Source organism: Neolamprologus brichardi, chromosome 7, assembly GCF_056152115.1.
Source record: "Neolamprologus brichardi isolate AB-2024 chromosome 7, ASM5615211v1, whole genome shotgun sequence".
In the NCBI taxonomy this organism is placed as follows: domain Eukaryota; kingdom Metazoa; phylum Chordata; class Actinopteri; order Cichliformes; family Cichlidae; genus Neolamprologus; species Neolamprologus brichardi.
Genome location: NC_142110.1, coordinates 14982298 through 15009222, shown reverse-complemented (window position 1 = coordinate 15009222; position 26925 = coordinate 14982298). Strand labels below are relative to the sequence as shown.

The 26925-nt window shown below is 40.1% G+C and overlaps 1 protein-coding gene across 1 annotated transcript in view; it reads left to right on the top strand.

Annotated features, from left to right (window-relative positions):
- Window positions 1-26636, top strand: part of LOC102785690 (mucin-2-like) — a 38003-nt gene extending 11367 nt beyond the window's left edge. Inside the window, exons 25-46 of the mRNA XM_087844604.1 lie at window positions 4023-4175; window positions 4389-4447; window positions 10841-11099; window positions 11229-11711; window positions 12171-12313; window positions 16934-17081; window positions 17195-17442; window positions 17631-17814; window positions 17907-18105; window positions 18190-18374; window positions 18545-18614; window positions 24382-24482; window positions 24684-24715; window positions 24837-25014; window positions 25118-25222; window positions 25315-25355; window positions 25449-25559; window positions 25647-25745; window positions 25836-25964; window positions 26087-26126; window positions 26205-26328; window positions 26426-26636. Coding sequence (XP_087700730.1) covers window positions 4023-4175; window positions 4389-4447; window positions 10841-11099; window positions 11229-11711; window positions 12171-12313; window positions 16934-17081; window positions 17195-17442; window positions 17631-17814; window positions 17907-18105; window positions 18190-18374; window positions 18545-18614; window positions 24382-24482; window positions 24684-24715; window positions 24837-25014; window positions 25118-25222; window positions 25315-25355; window positions 25449-25559; window positions 25647-25745; window positions 25836-25964; window positions 26087-26126; window positions 26205-26328; window positions 26426-26636 — 3302 coding nt within the window. The remainder of the gene's footprint in view (window positions 1-4022; window positions 4176-4388; window positions 4448-10840; window positions 11100-11228; window positions 11712-12170; window positions 12314-16933; window positions 17082-17194; window positions 17443-17630; window positions 17815-17906; window positions 18106-18189; window positions 18375-18544; window positions 18615-24381; window positions 24483-24683; window positions 24716-24836; window positions 25015-25117; window positions 25223-25314; window positions 25356-25448; window positions 25560-25646; window positions 25746-25835; window positions 25965-26086; window positions 26127-26204; window positions 26329-26425) is intronic.
- Window positions 26637-26925: the final 289 nt, after the last annotated feature.

The following is a 26925-nucleotide window of genomic DNA, read 5'->3' as shown; positions in this document are numbered from 1 at the left end:
ATGCGGCTGTCTTCTTGTTTGATGGCAGATACTCCCTTCACCCTGGCCAAAAAGGCTAAAATGACCAAAGAAGTGGGAAACAGTTAAACATGAGAGGTTTTTGGACAAAGTTTGTGTTTTTTCCATTGTTTAAGCACTGCTTCCAGCCAAGAGTGATACCATATATGCCCCATAGCTGCAGAAAAGGCTAACATTGTTATCTTTTTACAAAAAAACAGATGAACATGAGAGGTTTTTGGACCAATTTTGTGTTCTCCATTCTTTAAGCACCGGTTTGAGCACCGTTTAAGCACTGGCACCATTTCAAAAGTACCGGTTTGGCACCGGTATCGGATAAAACCTAAACGATACCCATCCCTAGTCAGGAGGGACATCAAGGTGTTCCCAGGCCAGCAGAGAGATAACATCTCCCCAGCGTGTCCTTGATCTGCCCTGGATCCTCCTCCCAGTGGGGCATGTCCAGAACACCTCACCAAGGAGGCATCCTTATCAGATGTCCAAACTACCTCAACTGGCCACTTTTGATGTGGAACCTCTTCGAGGCAGTCCAAAAGTCTTTTTCCATGGCCTCTCCAAAATCCTCCGACACACCTGAGTTTTTGCTTCATCCACTGCCTGAGCCACATCCCCTTAGCCTGATGGTACCTATCAGCTGCCTCCAAAGTGCCACAAGATTAACCAAGCCCAATAGGACTTCAGTCTGGTGGCTCCCTTCACCTCTGGTGTTCACCATTTGGTTCGGGAGTTATCACCACAGCAGGCACCAACCACCTTGTAGCTGCAGCTCAGTGCAGTGGCTTTGGCAATGGAGGTGCTGAACACGGTCCACTTACACTCAATGTCCCCAGTCTCCTTCGCAATGCTGTTGAAGCTCTGCCGGAGGTGTGTGTTGAAGATCTTGTGGTCCGGGGCCTCTGCCAGGTGTTCCCAGCACACCCTTACTATATCTGTTTAGGTGCGCCAGGTTTGTCCAGCATCCTCCCCAACCACCTGATCCAACTCACCACCAGGTGGTGATCAGTTGACAGCTCAGCCCCTCTCTTTACCTGAGTGTCCAGAACATATGGCCACAGGCCTGGTGATACGATTACAAAGTTGATCATCGACCTATTGCCTAGGGTGTCCTCGTGCCACGTGCACTTATGGACACTCTTATGTTCGAACATGGTGTTTGTTATGGACAAATTGTGATTTCCCCAGAAGTCCAACAACAAAACACCGCTCGGGATCAGATCCAGGAGGTTGTTCCTCCCAATCAAGCCCCTCCAGGTCTCACTTGCATTGCCCACATAAGCACTGAAGTCTCACAGTAGGACAACAAAGTCCCTAGGTGGAGCACCCTCAAGCACCCTGCCCAGAGACTCCAAGAAGGCTGGGTACTCTGAACCGTCAGTCAAAAGCACAGACAACAGTCAGGACCCATTCTCCGACCTGAAGGCACAGGAAACAAACCCTCTCGTCCACCGGGAGAAACCCCAACGTACTTTCAACAAGCCACCTTCGCCTCTAACACTCAGGGCAACTCCAGACTGAGTCCAGCCCCTCTCCAGGAGACTGGTTCCAGTGCCCAAGCCATCCATTGAGTTGAGCCCGACTAAATATAGCTGGTACTTCTCAACCTCATGCATTAACTCAGGGTCCTTCAGAGAGATGACATTCCATCTCCCAATTGCTAGTCTTGGGAGCCGGGGATCTGCCAGGGCCTCCACTCCTGGCCACTCCTGGGATCTGCTGGAGCCATTCGCCTAGCTTGCTGGTCATGGCACTGAGTGCTCCGATTAACCACTAGCACATTACTACATCGGGTTGGTTAACCATCACCAGTTTCTGTCTGTATCTGCATTTTAAACTTGGAACTTCCATACTCTGCACAGATGTTCCTTTATACTATGCCAGCCACTTGGTTATAACATTCTGTGTATGCCCTCCCTGCTAGCATCCTCCTGTTAAGTGCCAGATTGTGTCAGCGACATCTTTACACAACCTGCACCTGGAGTCTTGCCTGGTGTGGTTGACCCCTTCCTCTCTGGATCTTATACTTAGAGTTTGTTCCCATGCTGCCTCTGTGCTGTCTTTCAGTCCAGCTTTGTCCTGTTACTGGAAGTATATCTGGATGTCAGCCAGTTCCTCTATCTGCCGGTGGTACATACTGTGCCATTCATTTTCTATGGAACACCACAGATGTAACATAGTTGATTAAAACACTCAAAATTCAACAAAAGAGGTCTTCATCACTTTTAAATGTTCAAGTGCATAGCGTGGAGGATGTTATAAGACCTTGAGACAATCGGATATAAAACACAATATTTATGAGTTTTTAAATTTCTAAATTGGTCAGATTCGACCCGAATATGACAGGAAGGGCTAGGGACCCTTACCAGATTCATATACCCTGGTCAGGAGTAGAGATGGCACGATACCACTTTTTTATGTCCGATACCGATATCATAAATTTGGATATCTGCCGATAGCGATATGAATCCGATATAGTGTGTTTTCTAATCAATAAAACAGTTTTTTTAATATCTTGCTGCATTTTGTATAAGTTCATACTCAAGTTTAAATAAACAACAACACTAAAGCTATTCTGTTACACCTGTATGTAAAAAAATACACTGCACGCCAAATATTTCATAGTTCAGCAACACTGATCAATCTAATAAACTTAAACCTACTCAATCCTCCCTATTTTGGTATTTTAAAGAGTACTTAGCAGAAATATTAAGCAACCTAACTAATAGTGTTGCAAACTCCCAGCAAAAGAAAATAGGGAACCACCCCCCACCCTCCACCTCCATGATGCTTAATCGATGTAATCAACTTTAATTTGATGCAGGGTGAAGAAAAAAAATTCACAGAAATAAATTATTTTTCAAGAATAATTAAATAGATTCAACATCTTTCTTCAACAGAACTGCAGACTGCACAGACGGTATCTTCCCAAAGGAAAAAGTAGTATAGCTTACTAGGGTTTATTAGACTTAACAGTTACTATGTACAGTAATGGACTTCTATACATTTTACATCAGATTAAAACTTTGGGTGTAAGATTCAGATAATTATTAAATAATTAAAAGCTAGACATTTTAGATGAGAATAAGAAAGAAAAGTATGTCTTTGTGCCCCCCTTTCCCTGTTAATGCCCTATCGGCCCCCCTGGCTAAACTTTGCTAGATCCGCCCCTGCACAGTTACCAGCCGTCAGCTACGTAGAAAAAGATCCTGGTGTAGAAAGTAATATTAAATAAATTCTAACAACAGCTTATCAAGCTTAAACGTGCTGCTGTTGCTCAGCCGCTGGTTTCCTCTTTCTGGTGTAAAGTGGGCCAAAAACAAAGAAGAGAGACGGACTCCCGACAGAAAAGCCGTTCAGCTGATCATTAAGCAGTTTCACGATTGAAGTAGCAGCAGGAGAGGGAGAGAGAGAGGCAGTCGCTCCATATATTGGTTGTTAAGCTTAATGTGGGAATGCTTTACAAACAATCAGAGATGAACTTACACACTTGCTTTACTTCTCTCTGGGAAAACTTCCTCGGAGATGAGATGCTGGTTTGGTAGCGAGGCTACAAATACACACAGCCGCTCTATCACGTGAGCACACTGCTCCGAGTGCTACGGTTATGAGCCGAGTTACGCCATGTTGCAAGTTTTCCGAGGTGCTTTTTTTTATATTTAATGGATCGGATTACATTTTTTATTTCTCGCCGATATCCGATCCAGTAATTTAGGTCAGTATCGGACCGATACCGATACGTAATATCGGATTGGTCCATCTCTAGTCAGGAACCCCTGACCTGAAGTTCCAAAGGCGTGTGTCTGTGTGTATGGGGTTTTTTGTAAAATATGACACTGACAATTTTTAAGAGGTGATAAGGTCATAAGATTCATACTTAATTAACATTTTTAAAAAATGTACATCAGGTCTTCTATTTTAATTTGATTTATTGAAAACTAGCATCTAGTAAATAGGCTTAAGCTTGCTTTTTCATTTACACACATTTCTGTTGGTTTTTTTCTTTCTAGCTGTATTTTGTGATTACTACAATAAACCAGGTGAATGCACATGGCACTATAAAATGTGTCATAACAACTCCAATCACTGCCTCAAGACCTGTGACAATCCGGAAGGAATTTGTACTAAATATATGCACTCCCTTCATATACACCAACTTGAAGGTAAGCATATATGTATATATTCGATTGTGTTAAAGGTGAGAACTGAAGACATGAAAGGTAGCAAATCCCCACTTCACTCATTTATTTAAAAAACTGTGAAACTAGTTGGACCACTGTCCTACATTTCAAGAACTTTTTAATAAAAACAAGAAAATGAAATCAGTATATTAAATTGCTGTAACTTAACAATGTCTTTGTTTTTCATTAATGCAGGTTGTTACCCTGAGTGTGGAAAAGACACGCCGTATTTTAATGAGGACATACAAAGATGTGTAACTCATTGTGGAACAACCACAACAACTACTACGCCTGGAACACCGACTACAACACCAACTCATTCTACAACTACAAGTGGAACACCGACTACAACAACAGGTTTTACTACAACAACACCAACTCATTCTACAACCACAACTGGAACACCGACTACAACACCAACTCATTCTACAACTACAAGTGGAACACCGACTACAACACCAACTCATTCTACAACTACAAGTGGAACACCGACTACAACAACAGGTTTTACTACAACAACACCAACTCATTCTACAACACCAACTGGAACACCAACTACAACACCAACTCATTCTACAACTACAAGTGGAACACCAACTACAACAACAGGTTTTACTACAACAACACCAACTCATTCTACAACAACAACTGGAACACCGACTACAACACCCACTCATTCTACAACTACAAGTGGAACACCGACTACAACACCAACTCATTCTACAACTACAACAACGACTACAACAACACCAACTCATTCCACAACGACAACTGGAACACCGACTACTACACCAACTCATTCTACAACTACAAGCTGGACTACAACAACAGGTTTTACTACAACAACAACAACTCATTCTACAACTACAAGTGGAACACAGACTACAACACCAACTCATTCTACAACTACAAGTAGAACACCGACTACAACAACAGGTTTTACTACAACAACACCAACTCATTCTACAACAACAACTGGAACACCGACTACAACACCAACTCATTCTACAACTACAAGTGGAACACCGACTACAACACCAACTCATTCTACAACTACAACAACAACTACAACAACACCAACTCATTCCACAACAACAACTGGAACACCGACTACTACACCAACTCATTCTACAACTACAAGCTGGACTACAACAACAGGTTTTACTACAACAACACCAACTCATTCTACAACCACAACTGGAACACCGACTACAACACAAACTCATTCTACAACTACAAGCTGGACTACAACAACAGGTTTTACTACAACAACACCAACTCATTCTACAACTACAAGTGGAACACAGACTACAACACCAACTCATTCTACAACTACAAGTAGAACACCGACTACAACAACAGGTTTTACTACAACAACACCAACTCATTCTACAACAACAACTGGAACACCGACTACAACACCAACTCATTCTACAACTACAAGTGGAACACCGACTACAACACCAACTCATTCTACAACTACAACAACGACTACAACAACACCAACTCATTCCACAACAACAACTGGAACACCGACTACTACACCAACTCATTCTACAACTACAACCCCGACTACAACAACACCAACTCATTCTACAACCACAACTGGAACACCGACTACAACACCAACTCATTCTACAACTACAACCCTGACTACAACAACACCAACTCATTCTACAACTACAAGTGGAACACCGACTACTACACCAACTCATTCTACAACTACAAGTGGAACACCGACTACAACAACAGGTTTTACTACAACAACACCAACTCATTCTACAACCACAACTGGAACACCAACTACAACAGCAACTCATTCTACAACCACAACTGGAACACCGACTACAACACCAACTCATTCTACAACTACAACCCTGACTACAACAACACCAACTCATTCTACAACTACAAGTGGAACACCGACTACTACACCAACTCATTCTACAACTACAAGTGGAACACCGACTACAACAACAGGTTTTACTACAACAACACCAACTCATTCTACAACCACAACTGGAACACCGACTACTACACCAACTCATTCTACAACTACAAGCTGGACTACAACAACAGGTTTTACTACAACAACACCAACTCATTCTACAACCACAACTGGAACACCGACTACAACACCAACTCATTCTACAACTACAAGTGGAACACCGACTACAACAACAGGTTTTACTACAACAACACCAACTCATTCTACAACCACAACTGGAACACCAACTACAACACCAACTCATTCTACAACTACAACTGGAACACCAACTACTACACCAACTCATTCTACAACTACAAGCTGGACTACAACAACAGGTTTTACTACAACAACACCAACTCATTCTACAACTACAAGTGGAACACAGACTACAACACCAACTCATTCTACAACTACAAGTAGAACACCGACTACAACAACAGGTTTTACTACAACAACACCAACTCATTCTACAACAACAACTGGAACACCGACTACAACACCAACTCATTCTACAACTACAAGTGGAACACCGACTACAACACCAACTCATTCTACAACTACAACAACGACTACAACAACACCAACTCATTCCACAACAACAACTGGAACACCGACTACTACACCAACTCATTCTACAACTACAAGCTGGACTACAACAACAGGTTTTACTACAACAACACCAACTCATTCTACAACTACAAGTGGAACAAAGATTACAACACCAACTCATTCTACAACTACAAGTGCAACACCGACTACAACACCAACTCATTCTACAACTACAAGTGCAACACCGACTACAACACCAACTCATTCTACAACTACAACAACGACTACAACAACACCAACTCATTCCACAACAACAACTGGAACACCGACTACTACACCAACTCATTCTACAACTACAACCCCGACTACAACAACACCAACTCATTCTACAAAAACAACTGGAACACCGACTACAACACCAACTCATTCTACAACTACAACCCTGACTACAACAACACCAACTCATTCTACAACTACAAGTGGAACACCGACTACTACACCAACTCATTCTACAACTACAAGTGGAACACCGACTACAACAACAGGTTTTACTACAACAACACCAACTCATTCTACAACCACAACTGGAACACCAACTACAACACCAACTCATTCTACAACCACAACTGGAACACCGACTACAACACCAACTCATTCTACAACTACAACCCTGACTACAACAACACCAAATCATTCTACAACTACAAGTGGAACACCGACTACTACACCAACTCATTCTACAACTACAAGTGGAACACCGACTACAACAACAGGTTTTACTACAACAACACCAACTCATTCTACAACCACAACTGGAACACCAACTACAACACCAACTCATTCTACAACCACAACTGGAACACCGACTACTACACCAACTCATTCTACAACTACAAGCTGGACTACAACAACAGGTTTTACTACAACAACACCAACTCATTCTACAACCACAACTGGAACACCGACTACAACACCAACTCATTCTACAACTACAAGTGGAACACCGACTACAACAACAGGTTTTACTACAACAACACCAACTCATTCTACAACCACAACTGGAACACCAACTACAACACCAACTCATTCTACAACTACAACTGGAACACCAACTACTACACCAACTCATTCTACAACTACAAGCTGGACTACAACAACAGGTTTTACTACAACAACACCAACTCATTCTACAACTACAAGTGGAACACAGACTACAACACCAACTCATTCTACAACTACAAGTAGAACACCGACTACAACAACAGGTTTTACTACAACAACACCAACTCATTCTACAACAACAACTGGAACACCGACTACAACACCAACTCATTCTACAACTACAAGTGGAACACCGACTACAACACCAACTCATTCTACAACTACAACAATGACTACAACAACACCAACTCATTCCACAACAACAACTGGAACACCGACTACTACACCAACTCATTCTACAACTACAAGCTGGACTACAACAACAGGTTTTACTACAACAACACCAACTCATTCTACAACTACAAGTGGAACAAAGATTACAACACCAACTCATTCTACAACTACAAGTGCAACACCGACTACAACACCAACTCATTCTACAACTACAACCCCAACTACAACAACAACAACTCATTCTACAACCACAACTGGAACACCGACTACTACACAAACTCATTCTACAACTACAAGCTGGACTACAACAACAGGTTTTACTACAACAACACCAACTCATTCTACAACTACAAGTGGAACACAGACTAAAACACCAACTCATTCTACAACTACAAGTAGAACACCGACTACAACAACAGGTTTTACTACAACAACACCAACTCATTCTACAACAACAACTGGAACACCAACTACAACACCAACTCATTCTACAACTACAAGTGGAACACCAACTACAACAACAGGTTTTACTACAACAACACCAACTCATTCTACAACAACAACTGGAACACCGACTACAACACCCACTCATTCTACAACTACAAGTGGAACACCGACTACAACACCAACTCATTCTACAACTACAACAACGACTACAACAACACCAACTCATTCCACAACGACAACTGGAACACCGACTACTACACCAACTCATTCTACAACTACAAGCTGGACTACAACAACAGGTTTTACTACAACAACAACAACTCATTCTACAACTACAAGTGGAACACAGACTACAACACCAACTCATTCTACAACTACAAGTAGAACACCGACTACAACAACAGGTTTTACTACAACAACACCAACTCATTCTACAACAACAACTGGAACACCGACTACAACACCAACTCATTCTACAACTACAAGTGGAACACCGACTACAACACCAACTCATTCTACAACTACAACAACGACTACAAAAACACCAACTCATTCCACAACAACAACTGGAACACCGACTACTACACCAACTCATTCTACAACTACAACCCCGACTACAACAACACCAACTCATTCTACAACCACAACTGGAACACCGACTACAACACCAACTCATTCTACAACTACAACCCTGACTACAACAACACCAACTCATTCTACAACTACAAGTGGAACACCGACTACAACACCAACTCATTCTACAACTACAAGTGGAACACCGACTACAACAACAGGTTTTACTACAAAAACACCAACTCATTCTACAACCACAACTGGAACACGAACTACAACACCAACTCATTCTACAACTACAAGTGGAACACCGACTACAACAACAGGTTTTACTACAACAACACCAACTCATTCTACAACTACAAGTGGAACACAGACTACAACACCAACTCATTCTACAACTACAAGTAGAACACCGACTACAACAACAGGTTTTACTACAACAACACCAACTCCTTCTACAACAACAACTGGAACACCGACTACAACACCAACTCATTCTACAACTACAAGTGGAACACCGACTACAACACCAACTCATTCTACAACTACAACAACGACTACAACAACACCAACTCATTCCACAACAACAACTGGAACACCGACTACTACACCAACTCATTCTACAACTACAACCCCGACTACAACAACACCAACTCATTCTACAACCACAACTGGAACACCGACTACAACACCAACTCATTCTACAACTACAACCCTGACTACAACAACACCAACTCATTCTACAACTACAAGTGGAACACCAACTACAACACCAACTCATTCTACAACTACAAGTGGAACACCGACTACAACAACAGGTTTTACTACAACAACACCAACTCATTCTACAACCACAACTGGAACACCAACTACAACACCAACTCATTCTACAACAACAACTGGAACACCGACTACTACACCAACTCATTCTACAACTACAAGCTGGACTACAACAACAGGTTTTACTACAACAACACCAACTCATTCTACAACCACAACTGGAACACCGACTACAACACCAACTCATTCTACAACTACAACCCCAGCTACAACAACACCAACTCATTCTACAACAACAACTGGAACACCGACTACAACACCAACTCATTCTACAACTACAAGTGGAACACCGACTACAACACCAACTCATTCTACAACTACAACAACGACTACAACAACACCAACTCATTCCACAACAACAACTGGAACACCGACTACTACACCAACTCATTCTACAACTACAACCCCGACTACAACAACACCAACTCATTCTACAACCACAACTGGAACACCGACTACAACACCAACTCATTCTACAACTACAACCCTGACTACAACAACACCAACTCATTCTACAACTACAAGTGGAACACCGACTACAACACCAACTCATTCTACAACTACAAGTGGAACACCGACTACAACAACAGGTTTTACTACAAAAACACCAACTCATTCTACAACCACAACTGGAACACGAACTACAACACCAACTCATTCTACAACTACAAGTGGAACACCGACTACAACAACAGGTTTTACTACAACAACACCAACTCATTCTACAACTACAAGTGGAACACAGACTACAACACCAACTCATTCTACAACTACAAGTAGAACACCGACTACAACAACAGGTTTTACTACAACAACACCAACTCCTTCTACAACAACAACTGGAACACCGACTACAACACCAACTCATTCTACAACTACAAGTGGAACACCGACTACAACACCAACTCATTCTACAACTACAACAACGACTACAACAACACCAACTCATTCCACAACAACAACTGGAACACCGACTACTACACCAACTCATTCTACAACTACAACCCCGACTACAACAACACCAACTCATTCTACAACCACAACTGGAACACCGACTACAACACCAACTCATTCTACAACTACAACCCTGACTACAACAACACCAACTCATTCTACAACTACAAGTGGAACACCGACTACAACACCAACTCATTCTACAACTACAAGTGGAACACCGACTACAACAACAGGTTTTACTACAACAACACCAACTCATTCTACAACCACAACTGGAACACCAACTACAACACCAACTCATTCTACAACAACAACTGGAACACCGACTACTACACCAACTCATTCTACAACTACAAGCTGGACTACAACAACAGGTTTTACTACAACAACACCAACTCATTCTACAACCACAACTGGAACACCGACTACAACACCAACTCATTCTACAACTACAACCCCAGCTACAACAACACCAACTCATTCTACAACAACAACTGGAACACCGACTACAACACCAACTCATTCTACAACTACAAGTGGAACACCGACTACAACACCAACTCATTCTACAACTACAACAACGACTACAACAACACCAACTCATTCCACAACAACAACTGGAACACCGACTACTACACCAACTCATTCTACAACTACAACCCCGACTACAACAACACCAACTCATTCTACAACCACAACTGGAACACCGACTACAACACCAACTCATTCTACAACTACAACCCTGACTACAACAACACCAACTCATTCTACAACTACAAGTGGAACACCGACTACAACACCAACTCATTCTACAACTACAAGTGGAACACCGACTACAACAACAGGTTTTACTACAACAACACCAACTCATTCTACAACCACAACTGGAACACCAACTACAACACCAACTCATTCTACAACCACAACTGGAACACCGACTACTACACCAACTCATTCTACAACTACAAGCTGGACTACAACAACAGGTTTTACTACAACAACACCAACTCATTCTACAACCACAACTGGAACACCGACTACAACACCAACTCATTCTACAACTACAAGTGGAACACCGACTACAACACCAACTCATTCTACAACTACAAGTGGAACACCGACTACAACAACAGGTTTTACTACAACAACACCAACTCATTCTACAACCACAACTGGAACACCAACTACAACACCAACTCATTCTACAACTACAACTGGAACACCAACTACAACACCAACTCATTCTACAACTACAAGTGGAACACCGACTACAACACCAACTCATTCTACAACTACAACAACGACTACAACAACACCAACTCATTCCACAACAACAACTGGAACACCAACTACTACACCAACTCATTCTACAACTACAAGCTGGACTACAACAACAGGTTTTACTACAACAACACCAACTCATTCTACAACTACAAGTGGAACAAAGATTACAACACCAACTCATTCTACAACTACAAGTGGAACACCGACTACAACAACAGGTTTTACTACAACAACACCAACTCATTCTACAACCACAACTGGAACACCAACTACAACACCAACTCATTCTACAACCACAACTGGAACACCGACTACTACACCAACTCATTCTACAACTACAAGCTGGACTACAACAACAGGTTTTACTACAACAACACCAACTCATTCTACAACCACAACTGGAACACCGACTACAACACCAACTCATTCTACAACTACAAGTGGAACACCGACTACAACACCAACTCATTCTACAACTACAAGTGGAACACCGACTACAACAACAGGTTTTACTACAACAACACCAACTCATTCTACAACCACAACTGGAACACCGACTACAACACCAACTCATTCTACAACTACAACCCTGACTACAACAACACCAACTCATTCTACAACTACAAGTGGAACACCGACTACAACACCAACTCATTCTACAACTACAAGTGGAACACCGACTACAACAACAGGTTTTACTACAACAACACCAACTCATTCTACAACCACAACTGGAACACCGACTACAACACCCACTCATTCTACAACTACAAGTGGAACACCGACTACAACACCAACTCATTCTACAACTACAACAACGACTACAACAGCACCAACTCATTCCACAACAACAACTGGAACACCGACTACTACACCAACTCATTCTACAACTACAAGCTGGACTACAACAACAGGTTTTACTACAACAACACCAACTCATTCTACAACTACAAGTGGAACACAGACTACAACACCAACTCATTCTACAACTACAAGTAGAACACCGACTACAACAACAGGTTTTACTACAACAACACCAACTCATTCTACAACAACAACTGGAACACCGACTACAATACCAACTCATTCTACAACTACAAGTGGAACACCGACTACAACACCAACTCATTCTACAACTACAACAACGACTACAACAACACCAACTCATTCCACAACAACAACTGGAACACCAACTACTACACCAACTCATTCTACAACTACAAGCTGGACTACAACAACAGGTTTTACTACAACAACACCAACTCATTCTACAACTACAAGTGGAACAAAGATTACAACACCAACTCATTCTACAACTACAAGTGCAACACCGACTACAACACCAACTCATTCTACAACTACAACCCCAACTACAACAACAACAACTCATTCTACAACCACAACTGGAACACCGACTACTACAGAAACTCATTCTACAACTACAAGCTGGACTACAACAACAGGTTTTACTACAACAACACCAACTCATTCTACAACTACAAATGGAACACAGACTACAACACCAACTCATTCTACAACTACAAGTAGAACACTGACTACAACAACAGGTTTTACTACAACAACACCAACTCATTCTACAACAACAACTGGAACACCGACTACAACACCAACTCATTCTACAATTACAAGTGGAACACCGACTACAACACCAACTCATTCTACAACTACAACAACGACTACAACAACACCAACTCATTCCACAACAACAACTGGAACACCGACTACTACACCAACTCATTCTACAACTACAACCCCGACTACAACAACACCAACTCATTCTACAACCACAACTGGAACACCGACTACAACACCAACTCATTCTACAACTACAACCCTGACTACAACAACACCAACTCATTCTACAACTACAAGTGGAACACCGACTACAACACCAACTCATTCTACAACTACAAGTGGAACACCGACTACAACAACAGGTTTTACTACACCAACACCAACTCATTCTACAACCACAACTGGAACACCAACTACAACACCAACTCATTCTACAACCACAACTGGAACACCGACTACAACACCAACTCATTCTACAACTACAAGTGGAACACCGACTACAACACCAACTCATTCTACAACTACAAGTGGAACACCGACTACAACAACAGGTTTTACTACAACAACACCAACTCATTCTACAACCACAACTGGAACACCAACTACAACACCAACTCATTCTACAACTACAACTGGAACACCGACTACAACAACAGGTTTTACTACAACAACACCAACTCATTCTACAACAACAACTGGAACACCGACTACAACACCAACTCATTCTACAACTACAAGTGGAACACCGACTACAACACCAACTCATTCTACAACTACAAGTGGAACACCGACTACAACAACAGGTTTTACTACAACAACACCAACTCATTCTACAACCACAACTGGAACACCGACTACAACACCAACTCATTCTACAACTACAACCCTGACTACAACAACACCAACTCATTCTACAACTACAAGTGGAACACCGACTACAACACCAACTCATTCTACAACTACAAGTGGAACACCGACTACAACAACAGGTTTTACTACAACAACACCAACTCATTCTACAACCACAACTGGAACACCGACTACAACACCCACTCATTCTACAACTACAAGTGGAACACCGACTACAACACCAACTCATTCTACAACTACAACAACGACTACAACAGCACCAACTCATTCCACAACAACAACTGGAACACCGACTACTACACCAACTCATTCTACAACTACAAGCTGGACTACAACAACAGGTTTTACTACAACAACACCAACTCATTCTACAACTACAAGTGGAACACAGACTACAACACCAACTCATTCTACAACTACAAGTAGAACACCGACTACAACAACAGGTTTTACTACAACAACACCAACTCATTCTACAACAACAACTGGAACACCGACTACAATACCAACTCATTCTACAACTACAAGTGGAACACCGACTACAACACCAACTCATTCTACAACTACAACAACGACTACAACAACACCAACTCATTCCACAACAACAACTGGAACACCAACTACTACACCAACTCATTCTACAACTACAAGCTGGACTACAACAACAGGTTTTACTACAACAACACCAACTCATTCTACAACTACAAGTGGAACAAAGATTACAACACCAACTCATTCTACAACTACAAGTGCAACACCGACTACAACACCAACTCATTCTACAACTACAACCCCAACTACAACAACAACAACTCATTCTACAACCACAACTGGAACACCGACTACTACAGAAACTCATTCTACAACTACAAGCTGGACTACAACAACAGGTTTTACTACAACAACACCAACTCATTCTACAACTACAAATGGAACACAGACTACAACACCAACTCATTCTACAACTACAAGTAGAACACTGACTACAACAACAGGTTTTACTACAACAACACCAACTCATTCTACAACAACAACTGGAACACCGACTACAACACCAACTCATTCTACAACTACAAGTGGAACACCGACTACAACACCAACTCATTCTACAACTACAACAACGACTACAACAACACCAACTCATTCCACAACAACAACTGGAACACCGACTACTACACCAACTCATTCTACAACTACAACCCCGACTACAACAACACCAACTCATTCTACAACCACAACTGGAACACCGACTACAACACCAACTCATTCTACAACTACAACCCTGACTACAACAACACCAACTCATTCTACAACTACAAGTGGAACACCGACTACAACACCAACTCATTCTACAACTACAAGTGGAACACCGACTACAACAACAGGTTTTACTACACCAACACCAACTCATTCTACAACCACAACTGGAACACCAACTACAACACCAACTCATTCTACAACCACAACTGGAACACCGACTACAACACCAACTCATTCTACAACTACAAGTGGAACACCGACTACAACACCAACTCATTCTACAACTACAAGTGGAACACCGACTACAACAACAGGTTTTACTACAACAACACCAACTCATTCTACAACCACAACTGGAACACCAACTACAACACCAACTCATTCTACAACTACAACTGGAACACCGACTACAACAACAGGTTTTACTACAACAACACCAACTCATTCTACAACAACAACTGGAACACCGACTACAACACCAACTCATTCTACAACTACAAGTGGAACACAGACTACAACACCAACTCATTCTACAACTACAACGACGACTACAACAACACCAACTCATTCCACAACAACAACTGGAACACCGACTACTACACCAACTCATTCTACAACTACAAGCTGGACTACAACAACAGGTTTTACTACAACAACACCAACTCATTCTACAACTACAACTGAAACTCCAACTACTACTCCTACATCAACAACACCACTTCATTCTACAAGTACAGCTAAAACACCAACTACAATTTCAACTTCTATAAAACCTCATACTAGTAGTATAACTGGAACACCAAAATCCACCATATCTCCTACCACTTATGTTACAAAGGTATGATTGAACCTTATTTTATAATTTTACAGCCATATACTTTCTCTAGTTTTGCAATCATGTTTTTTTAACATCCCCCCCCCCCCCCCCCCCCCCCCCAATTTGTAACAGGAGCAAGTGCCTCTTCCTTTTTGCAAGTGCGCTGAGACCATATCCCTTGGCAACAACACATTTAAAATACTTCATCATCACTGTTCACCCATTGAAAACATAACTTGCAGCAATGGAAAGAAACCAGTTCTTCTATATAGCGAGTCCCAGTGCTGTCAACATTATGCTTGTGATTGTGAGTCTTTTTTTGTAAATTTGGTTAGTGCTTTTGTTTTTTTGTTTTTTAATGACATAAGTTTTTTTTGTTTTATCAATTTCAGATTTTAATTTTTTGCCCTCTTTTTCCAGGTGAATGCAAAGGATGGGGCAATCATCATTACATTACATTTGATGGCTTCTATTACAATTATCAAGGAAACTGCACTTATGTTTTAATGCAAGAAATTAATCCAAGGCATCGCTTAAGGATTTACATTGATAATGTGTTTTTTGATTCCACTGAAGATGTTTCCTGTCTTCGATCTATAATTATTTTAAATGGATCACAAGTTTTCAATTTGACAAATCATAACCTTACTGGAAGATCAAATTTGGAGGTAAAGCAAGGACCAGTGATTCTCTATTGTTGCTTGCACCGGCAGTTATACAGTATTTGTATACAGTATTTATACAGTATTTTTATTTGCCTAAAGTCATTCAAAGATAAGAGAACAACAAATAGAAACACTCATTGTTAATTTTGAGTATTCAACTTTTTTTTTCATGGCACTGTTTTCTGATATAGGCACTGAAAAATGGAGTACGTCTGAAACTGCCCTATTCACAAAATGGTGTTACAGTCATGAATTCAGGATTTGACTTGGTTTTGGAGATCCCTTCACTAGAAGTGGTCATTACATTTGGAGGAACTGGCTTCAGTGTTAATCTTCCATATAAAAACTTCGGCAATAATACCAAGGGTCATTGTGGTAGGAACTCTCTCTCTCTCTCGAGTAGCCACATTGCTTAACCCTTGGTTTGAGGTAAACCTCTATATTAATTGTATTATAATTACTGTCAGGAACATGTAACAATAACCCGAGTGATGACTGCATATTGCCTGGAGGTCAGCTTGCTGAAAGTTTTGCAGCGATGGCTGACAACTGGACTGCAAAAGATATTGGCCAAGGCAATTGCACTGTACCGCCTACAAAACCTACAAGTGCACAAGAACCACCACCTCTATACAAAACAGACATTTGTGAGCTGCTTAATAGCAGGTAGACATTATCCAATCTATTCTGCCAGATTATCTCCATTCTGTTTGCATTTAAAACACAATATTTTTCTTTTCTTTTTTACAGTCTCTTTGCAAAGTGCCATCCTATTATCTCGCCAAATAATTTCTACAAGGGTTGCATTTTTGATAACAGCAATGTTAACAAAACAGAAGTGCTGTGCACAAGTTTGCAAACTTATGCAGCAGCCTGTGCTCGTGCTGGAGTTTGTGTTTACTGGAGGAACCACACTAAAACAGAAAAGTGGTGTGGTAAGAAAGCTTGCAATATTTAATTGTAATTTCATTGGCTTGTTTGAGGAATTTTTTTGTTATCCTATAGTATTTAGGAGATAAAACAGGCTACGGTACATGTTATTTAACAAAATGGTTTAACAGGATGTATATTAAAAAAAAGATTTGTTTTTATATTTCACAAACAGCCAGTCACTGCCCATCACACCAAGTTTATCAGCCTTGTGGTCCTGCAGATCAGCCAACCTGTGAAGACAAGTAAGTTGTAATGGAAAAAAGGCATGTGTGTAAAGTGTCAAGCAACAAATTAGAAAAATATCCTTAATCTTGAAAACTGAAACAAATTTCAGAGTGACTCCTGAATGTTTTTATTAGAGGAAATGCTTTAAAAATAAATAAAATAAATATAATAAATAAATTATGTAAGCATTTGTATTAGTTTCCAATGGGTCGTAGGGTCATAGTCAATTCAATTTACATAGCACCAAATCTAAAATAATATTTGCCTCAAGGCACTTTAAATTTTAAGGTAACGACCCTAATATTATACAGAGAAGACCCTCTGTAGTTTTGCTGGATTATGGCAAAACAACATTTGCCTCATTCAGCTAGGGGGTGAAGAGAGGGAGACAGGACAAAAGATGTGCTGTGGACGAAAGTCAGAGATTAATAAAAACTATTAATAAATGCAGAGTGGTATATAAACACAGAGAGAGTGAAAAGAGTTCAGTGAGCAAGAGACACTCGTGGTATAATGCAAAGCCAACAAGCAGACTATTCCTACTGCAGCAAATCTAAAGAAGGGTTCAAGAACAATAAAGTAGTTCTACACATTTCCTGGTCAAAGTGACTCCAAGTTTCCTTACAGTGTTACTGATTCAAACCATCATCAACCAGGGCCTTACTCAGAGTTCCTGTCAGAATTCTGACTTTTTAAACAGATTTAGTCCTCAAATCAGATAAAATAATCCAAAACACTTGCACTCAGTACTCAAGTACTCAAGTAAATATGACTCATTCAAACACACATTCCTTTTCTGCATCTAAGTGTTTTCTTTTCTAACATTCACTCACACTCTGATAAACACACCATAGGTAACTTCAGTTAAGTATTTTGATTAAGGATAGAGATTGGAGCAACCAGGGATTACATCAAGTACTTGAGGGTGGTTATGGCTCAAGAGGTAAGCCGGAACAGAGGGTTATGTGCAATACGATAGATGATGCAGAGATGGATGTATGTGCTATTGTATGTTTCTCTGTATGTCTGAGTTTGTCAAGGTGAATGCTGTGGCAGGCAGGATGAGGACCCAATTGCAGAACTCAAACACAGATAACAAAAAGAGGCAGCTTTTTTTGCTGTAAACAATTTGTACACTAAAACCAAGAAAAAAAAACAGACTGGGAGACTTCAAACTAGGAACTAAGAAACTGGAACTGGAAACAACAAGTTAGAAACTAAAAGTAGAAACAGTGAGTGACGAGGGAAATGAGGAGCATGGTGGAAATATGCACAGCACGATTAGGGAAGACATGACAATGGACAGAGGGAAACAGAGAACCTAAATACGCAAAGGATAACAAGGGAATGAGACAGAGGAGGGAAATACAGCTGTGACTAATCAGACACAACAAGGCAGGGAAGAAGCAAAACTGAGTACACTAAACACAGGATGTGAGATGGTCAAATAAAACAGCAAACATGAGGCACACACTAAGATGCAGACTGAACATAGGAAACAGAGGGAGGGAGAAAAACAGAGACATGACTGGGGAACAGGGAAATAAACATAAGGACAAAACTATATGTGGGACATGAAACAGTGAAGAAGAAAGACCAAAAGACTGGAAATCAGAGGAAACTAAATTATTAAACAAGGTCTAGGAACTAGAACATTTTAAAAAAAACTCAGGAGGCACTCTAAACTGAACATCAGAACTTCAGTATTCATTATTCAATATTCTGGGACTTTATGATTCAAAGGTCGATATCAAATTTCTGTCATTTGATGTTTGGAGTACCATTACGTCCTTATACCTTTTCACATTTCCTGTCTTATTATGAAGGATTGTAAATAAAATGAGGGCTAAATTAAATGCAACATCTGGTACACTGGCCACCCGACACTAGTAAACAGAACCCGCAAAATAACCGAGCTAACATTAACATTAGTCCAATCAATCCTTCTTTTTTTTTATCAGAACTTTAAAAGCAGTATTGAGCTAAGTGAAAACTAGGAAGCATTCATAACTAAGCTACATTTTTCCGCTCGTTCAGTTTGTATTACTCTACAAATTATACAAAAAAAAGCAGCCAGACTAGAGATTCTGATGAATGCACTGAAAAATTGAGCTTTTTCTCCCAAAGCTATCATAATATAATATAATAATAATACAGTGAAGACATAACATCACTAACAAGATAATGGGCCTCTGTGAGAGGAATTTAGGTAGCTTCTTTGCACTGGGTTGGCACATGGCACTGAAGAAGTGGAGGAATAATATGCTATAATTTTACAACTCCTTCAGAAATACATCTGCAATAATAAAATATATTCCCAATAATGAAATAATGAAATATATTCCCACTGCTATATGATCCATAATTGTAAATGTAAACATGAATGTTGCCATGAATTATCATTTTACAAAATCAGTGTTTATCCTTAGTTTCAGCGTTTCTTCAGTTTGGCCCTTGGAAGACAATAGACTATGGTTTCAAGGTATCTCTGTCTTCTGTTTGTCAAAAGGTTTGTTTCCAAGTGAGGTAAAATGATTTGAAACGTAAATGGGTTGTCCTGTTTTCTCAACTCCTCTGGACAATCTGTTGGAGGAAAGCTAATAGTGGTTAAACTACTTTCAGGGGCCTGTCTAGCTACACTTATTACAAGTATTGTCATTATTAAAGGAGGTTGAGGAGCAGTTAAACATTTGACACAGTAAGCAGGAAATTGTGGAAGGGACAAAAAGTAAAATTTCATTTATAGATATTAAATTAAGGCATTAATTATGCATGATATGTCTTCATTGTATATCATCGTTCTTCCTAGTAGCCACCTAACAAGTTATTTCCTCATAAGTCAACTACAAAGACTGGCATGATTAATAAATTTGTGCCAGTCAAATCCGAACTGACACTGCTCCCTAAATCACTCTGCTTCACTTCTCCTCTTGCAGTTAAGCAAAAACAACACTCTGCCACTAAATATATGTATTTATTTATGCATTTTATACATTTGTTAAAGACCCCTTAGTTTAAATATATAGGGTACATTAGATTGGGAACAGCTTTCCAGGTTGAATTTAGTCTTCTCATAGTGTGATTGACACACTAATGTGTTTGAATGATGCAGCGCTTTTAGGTTACTGCTATCACTGATTGCTTTTTGCTTGTGGCATGGTCTTCAGCATGACATTTTTTATTCACTGAGTCATCAGACCTTTTTTTGCCTTTTTATATTACCTAAACTAACTAAGAAACTACAGGCAGATCCACACAAAAATGGGCAGAAGCTAGCAAAAGGAAGCAAAAAGGTATGTCACATTTTGAGCAACGCTGCTCTTAATCAGAGGATAATAAACACTGTGATGCCATTTTAAATAATGTTATGCTACACACAGTGAGGTTACATGAATGTAAGATGGAGATGTAAACATATTTGTATTACAACATTCAATTCAATTCAATTTTATTTATATAGCGCCAAATCACACCAAAAGTTGCCTCAAGGCACTTCATAGGTACAGAGAAAAACCCAACAATCATATGACCCCCTATGAGCAAGCAGTTTGGCGACAGTGGGAAGGAAAAACTCCCTTTTAACAGGAAGAAACCTCCGGCAGAACCAGGCTCAGGGAGGGGCGGCCATCTGCTGCGATCGGTTGGGGTGAGAGAAGAAAAACAGGATAAAGACATGCTGTGGAAGAGAGACAGAGGTTAATAACAGATATGATTCAATGCAGAGAGGTCTATTAACACATACTGAGTGAGAAAGGTGACTGGAAAGAAAAAACTCAATGCATCATGGGAATCCCCCGGCAGCCTACGTCTATTGCAGCACAACTAAGAGAGGATTCAGGGTCACCTGGTCCAGCCCTAATTATATGCTTTAGCAAAAAGGAATGTTTTAAGCCTAATCTTAAAAGTAGAGATAGTGTCTGTCTCCCGAATCAAAACTGGAAGCTGGTTCCACAGAAGAGGGGCCTGAAAACTGAAGGCTCTCCCTCCCATTCTACTTTTAAATACTCTAGGAACAACAAGCAGGCCTGCAGTGCGATAGCGAAGTGCTCTAATAGGGTGATATGATACTACAAGGTCATTAAGATAAGATGGGGCCTGATTATTTAAGAACTTGTATGTGAGGAGCAGGATTTTGAATTCAATTCTGGATTTAACAGGAAGCCAATGAAGGGAAGCCAAAAGAGGAGAAATATGCTCTTGCTGCAGCAAGAGTACTGACTGCAGCGAGTTTGTAGGACATCCTGATAATAATGAATTACAGTAGTCCAGCCTGGAAGTAATAAATGCTTGAACTAGTTTTTCAGCGTCACTCTGAGACAGGATATTTCTAACTTTAGAGATGTTGCGCAAATGGAAGAAAGCAGTCTTACATATCTGTTTAATATGTGCGTTGAAGGACATGTCCTGGTCAAAAATGACTCCAAGGTTCCTCACAGTGTTACTGGAGGCCAAGGTAATGTCATCCAGAGTAAGAATCTGGTTAGATACCATATTTCTAAGATTTTCAGCTCCGAGTAAAATAACCTCAGTTCTATCCGAATTAAGAAGCAGAAAGTTAGCGGCCATCCAGGTCTTTATGTCTTTAAGACATTCCTGCAGTTTAACTAATTGGTGTGTGTTATCTGGCTTCATGGACAGAGTTGGGTGTCATCTGCATAGCAGTGAAAATGTATGCTATGTTTTCTAATGTTACTGCCTAAGGGAAGCATGTATAATGTTAACCGAATTGGTCCTAGCACTGAGCCCTGTGGAACACCATAATTGACCTCAGTGTGTGAAGAGGACTCTCCATTTACATGTACAAATTGGAATCTATTAGATAGATATGATACAAACCACTGCAGCGCAGTACCTGTAATACCTACAGCATGTTCTAATCGCTCTAATAGGATATTATGGTCAACAGTATCAAACGCTGCACTAAGCTAGCAGGACAAGCACAGAGATGAGTCCACTGTCAGAGGCCATAAGAAGATCATTTGTAACCTTCACTAAAGCTGTTTCTGTGCTGTGATGAGCTCTGAAACCTGACTGAAACTCTTCAAATAAGCCACTCCTCTGCAGATGATCTGTTAGCTGTTTGACAACTACTCTTTCAAGGATTTTTGATATGAAAGGAATGTTGGAGATTGGCCTATAATTAGCTAAGACTGTTGGGTCTAGAGATGGCTAACATGACTGAAGGATAATAAACAAAAAGAAGAACCTTTATTATGTGGGGCTCAAATCAACCAGTAAAACTGCTCATGCCTCTATATTGTATTTATAGATTTTCAAAGGTGTACAAATTCTATAGTTGCTGTGACAGTGAGGTTTCACATACAATGTTGCAATTTAGTGTATAAATATTTTAGTAAATACTTTACACTTGCAGTGAAAAACAAATGCAGAGAGAAAAACACCCGATAGGCTATCCTAAACTGCTGTCAGACCTGTTAACTATCATGAAGGATCGGACAACTTTAAAGATATGCAAAAACATGCAGATGTCACTTGCACATGTTCAGTTCTGGTACAACTGGGAGGGGTCACAGTATGAGTTATTTATTCTATTTTTTTAAGCTGGTGAAATTCTAGTGTTCAGATTTGCCAAATTTAGAATTGCCTGATTGTTGGTCACATTTTTTCTGGTGCAACTAATAGATCAAACTGGAGCCCTGCCATGTGGTTTTTTGTTTTTTGTTTTGGTCCTCCCAGCAATGGGAAACAGTTTGTGATATTTGCCTTGAAAATCCATTATAGTCAAAAGGGCTAATGCTTTTTCTCACTGTCTGAATATTTTAGCTCTTACGAACCCACCATGAACTTTACTGCTGAGGGCTGTTTTTGTCCTGATGGAATGAAACTTTTCAGCAGACAGTCCAACATATGTGTGAAAACATGTGGTAAGTTTGGTATAATTGCCCGGGTTGTATCATTTCAGTGAATACACATTGTGATGCTTGTGATCTATATGTGTGGATCTATACGTGTGGAGGAAATTCTAAGTGACTTGTAATATAAGAAATCGCTTTACTGCATGCAGTGAATGAATGATTATGTTTGGAATTAATTACAATTAAGATTAAATCATTTTGTTTCAACAGGATGTCTTGATCCTGAGGGTAATTCTCGTGAGGTGAGCAAAGTCTTAATTTCATGTTCAGTTAAAATCCTAACCTTTACTTAGCTGCAAGAGACAAATGTGACATATTACATGAAACCACAGTATTATATATTACTTTCTATATGACTTTCAGTTCAATGAAAGATTTGAGCTCAAATGCCAGAAGTGCACCTGTGAAGAATCCACAAAGACTGTGACTTGCAAACCTAAGGAGTGCCCAAAACCAAACATAACAGAATGCTCTGATGATGGATTTGTCCTCATCAACCAAACTGATCCATCAGATCCCTGCTGTTCTACCCCTGTTTGCCGTAAGACTTGTAGCATCAAGGCAATCGTGTGTTTAATGTGTTTAGATGACTGTTGGCTGATGTTAATTCTTGACTCTGAATAAATGTTTTATCATCTCCACAGAGTGTAAACCTGGCGGTTGCCCAGACATAGATGTGACCTGTTCAATTGGAAAAAAGCCAGTTGTCAGTATTCCTAAGGGAAAATGCTGTCCAGAACTTAGATGCGGTAAACTAAAGACTGCAGTTTAAATTGGTGCATAACCTAATGACAACATTAGCACTTTCACTTATCTTTGGTCATTTTTTTCTTTTTCCTAGAACCTAAAAAGGTTTGTGTTCGCAATGAGACTGAATACCAGGTAAATAAGAAGCAAATGATTGGTCACCTTTTTTACCTTTAAGGACTTCTGCTGCACATAATTCTGTATGGCTATTTTCTGTTTATCTGCTAGCCTGGTTCTTCAGTTCCTGGGTCTGTATGTAAGGAGTGTACCTGTGAGGCTGAACAAAATTCTACTGTAATAAGCTGTAAGGATCAGGAATGTAACGAAACTTGTGACATGGTAAGAAACACCCAGTTTAAACAATATCAGTGTAGTGTAGATATTGCACTTGGCAACCAAAATGTGCCCCCTCTCTTTGTCTTTCAGGGATATAAATATGTAAAAACTGATTCAGATGAGTGCTGCGGGAAGTGTGTGCAGACACACTGTGTTGTCAATATTAACGGAGCCAAGCAACTCTTGTCTGTAAGTTGGCTGCAAGGCCACATGCTTATGTTTATTTATGTTTAAAAAAATATGTATGTGTACATATATATCTCTCTCAATTATCTTCAGCAAGGAGAAACCTGGTCACCAACTGAGAATAGGTGTAATAATTATACCTGTGTTAAGAATGGTGAGATTTTAACAACAAGCACTTCACACACAGTCTGCCCAGTATTCAATGAGAGCAGCTGTCAACCTGTAAGTATCCATTTTCTCATTATTCATCTTGTTCGCATTCATCTGAGTGAACAGAAGTTGAACAACTTTTGTTGCTGTATATTTTCTTGTATTTAGTCGTTGTTGTATATTTTCCTTCTTAGGGGACAATTCAAACTGCAGCAAACGGCTGTTGTAAAATTTGTGAGTATAACATTTGAGTTTGTTTTAGGTTAAGATACTTAAATTAAAATAGGCTAACTGTGCATCTTTTTTGAAAAGGCGCGGAGAAGGAGAAGGCATGCAAGTTCATGTCCATGAAAACCAATATTACACACAACAACTGTACGTCTGCCCAGGAGGTAGATATGCCATATTGTGAAGGATCCTGCAACACTTATACCATGTAAGGATAATCTTAAAAATACTTTCCTCTGAAACGTTTTAAAAAATACTATTATATAGTTTCAGTATTGATTAAACCCATCCTCTTCTATATTCAGGTACTCTAAAGAAGCAGCAGTTATGCAGCATTCTTGCTCCTGCTGTAAGGAGACATGCTTCAGCAATCGCACTGTAGACCTGGTCTGCCCAAATGGAGACACGGTCCCCTACACATACATGTATGTGGAGGAGTGTGGTTGTACCAACACAGAATGCACCGCAGCTGCTGGACAACATATTCGCAGGAAGCGAAGCTTTACACTGCTGTGATAAGCCAGTCTGTGTATGAGGAACACGTTTCCTCCCATATTATTAAAGCAATCATTAAATGTCTACAAAATAAATGCCAATATAAGGAGAGCATTTGTGAACATTGATTCAATAAAAAGGATGCAACTCAGTTCATGTGTCATTGTTTTCAATGTCTTGTATATGCCACTTAACCATGTATGACAGAAATTGGAATTGTTTTGCTAAGTTTAATGATAAAACTCCTTTATTTATCTATCTCCCAGTTTTGCATGGTTTCCTTTAAATATGCTACTGCAAAGAGAACAAA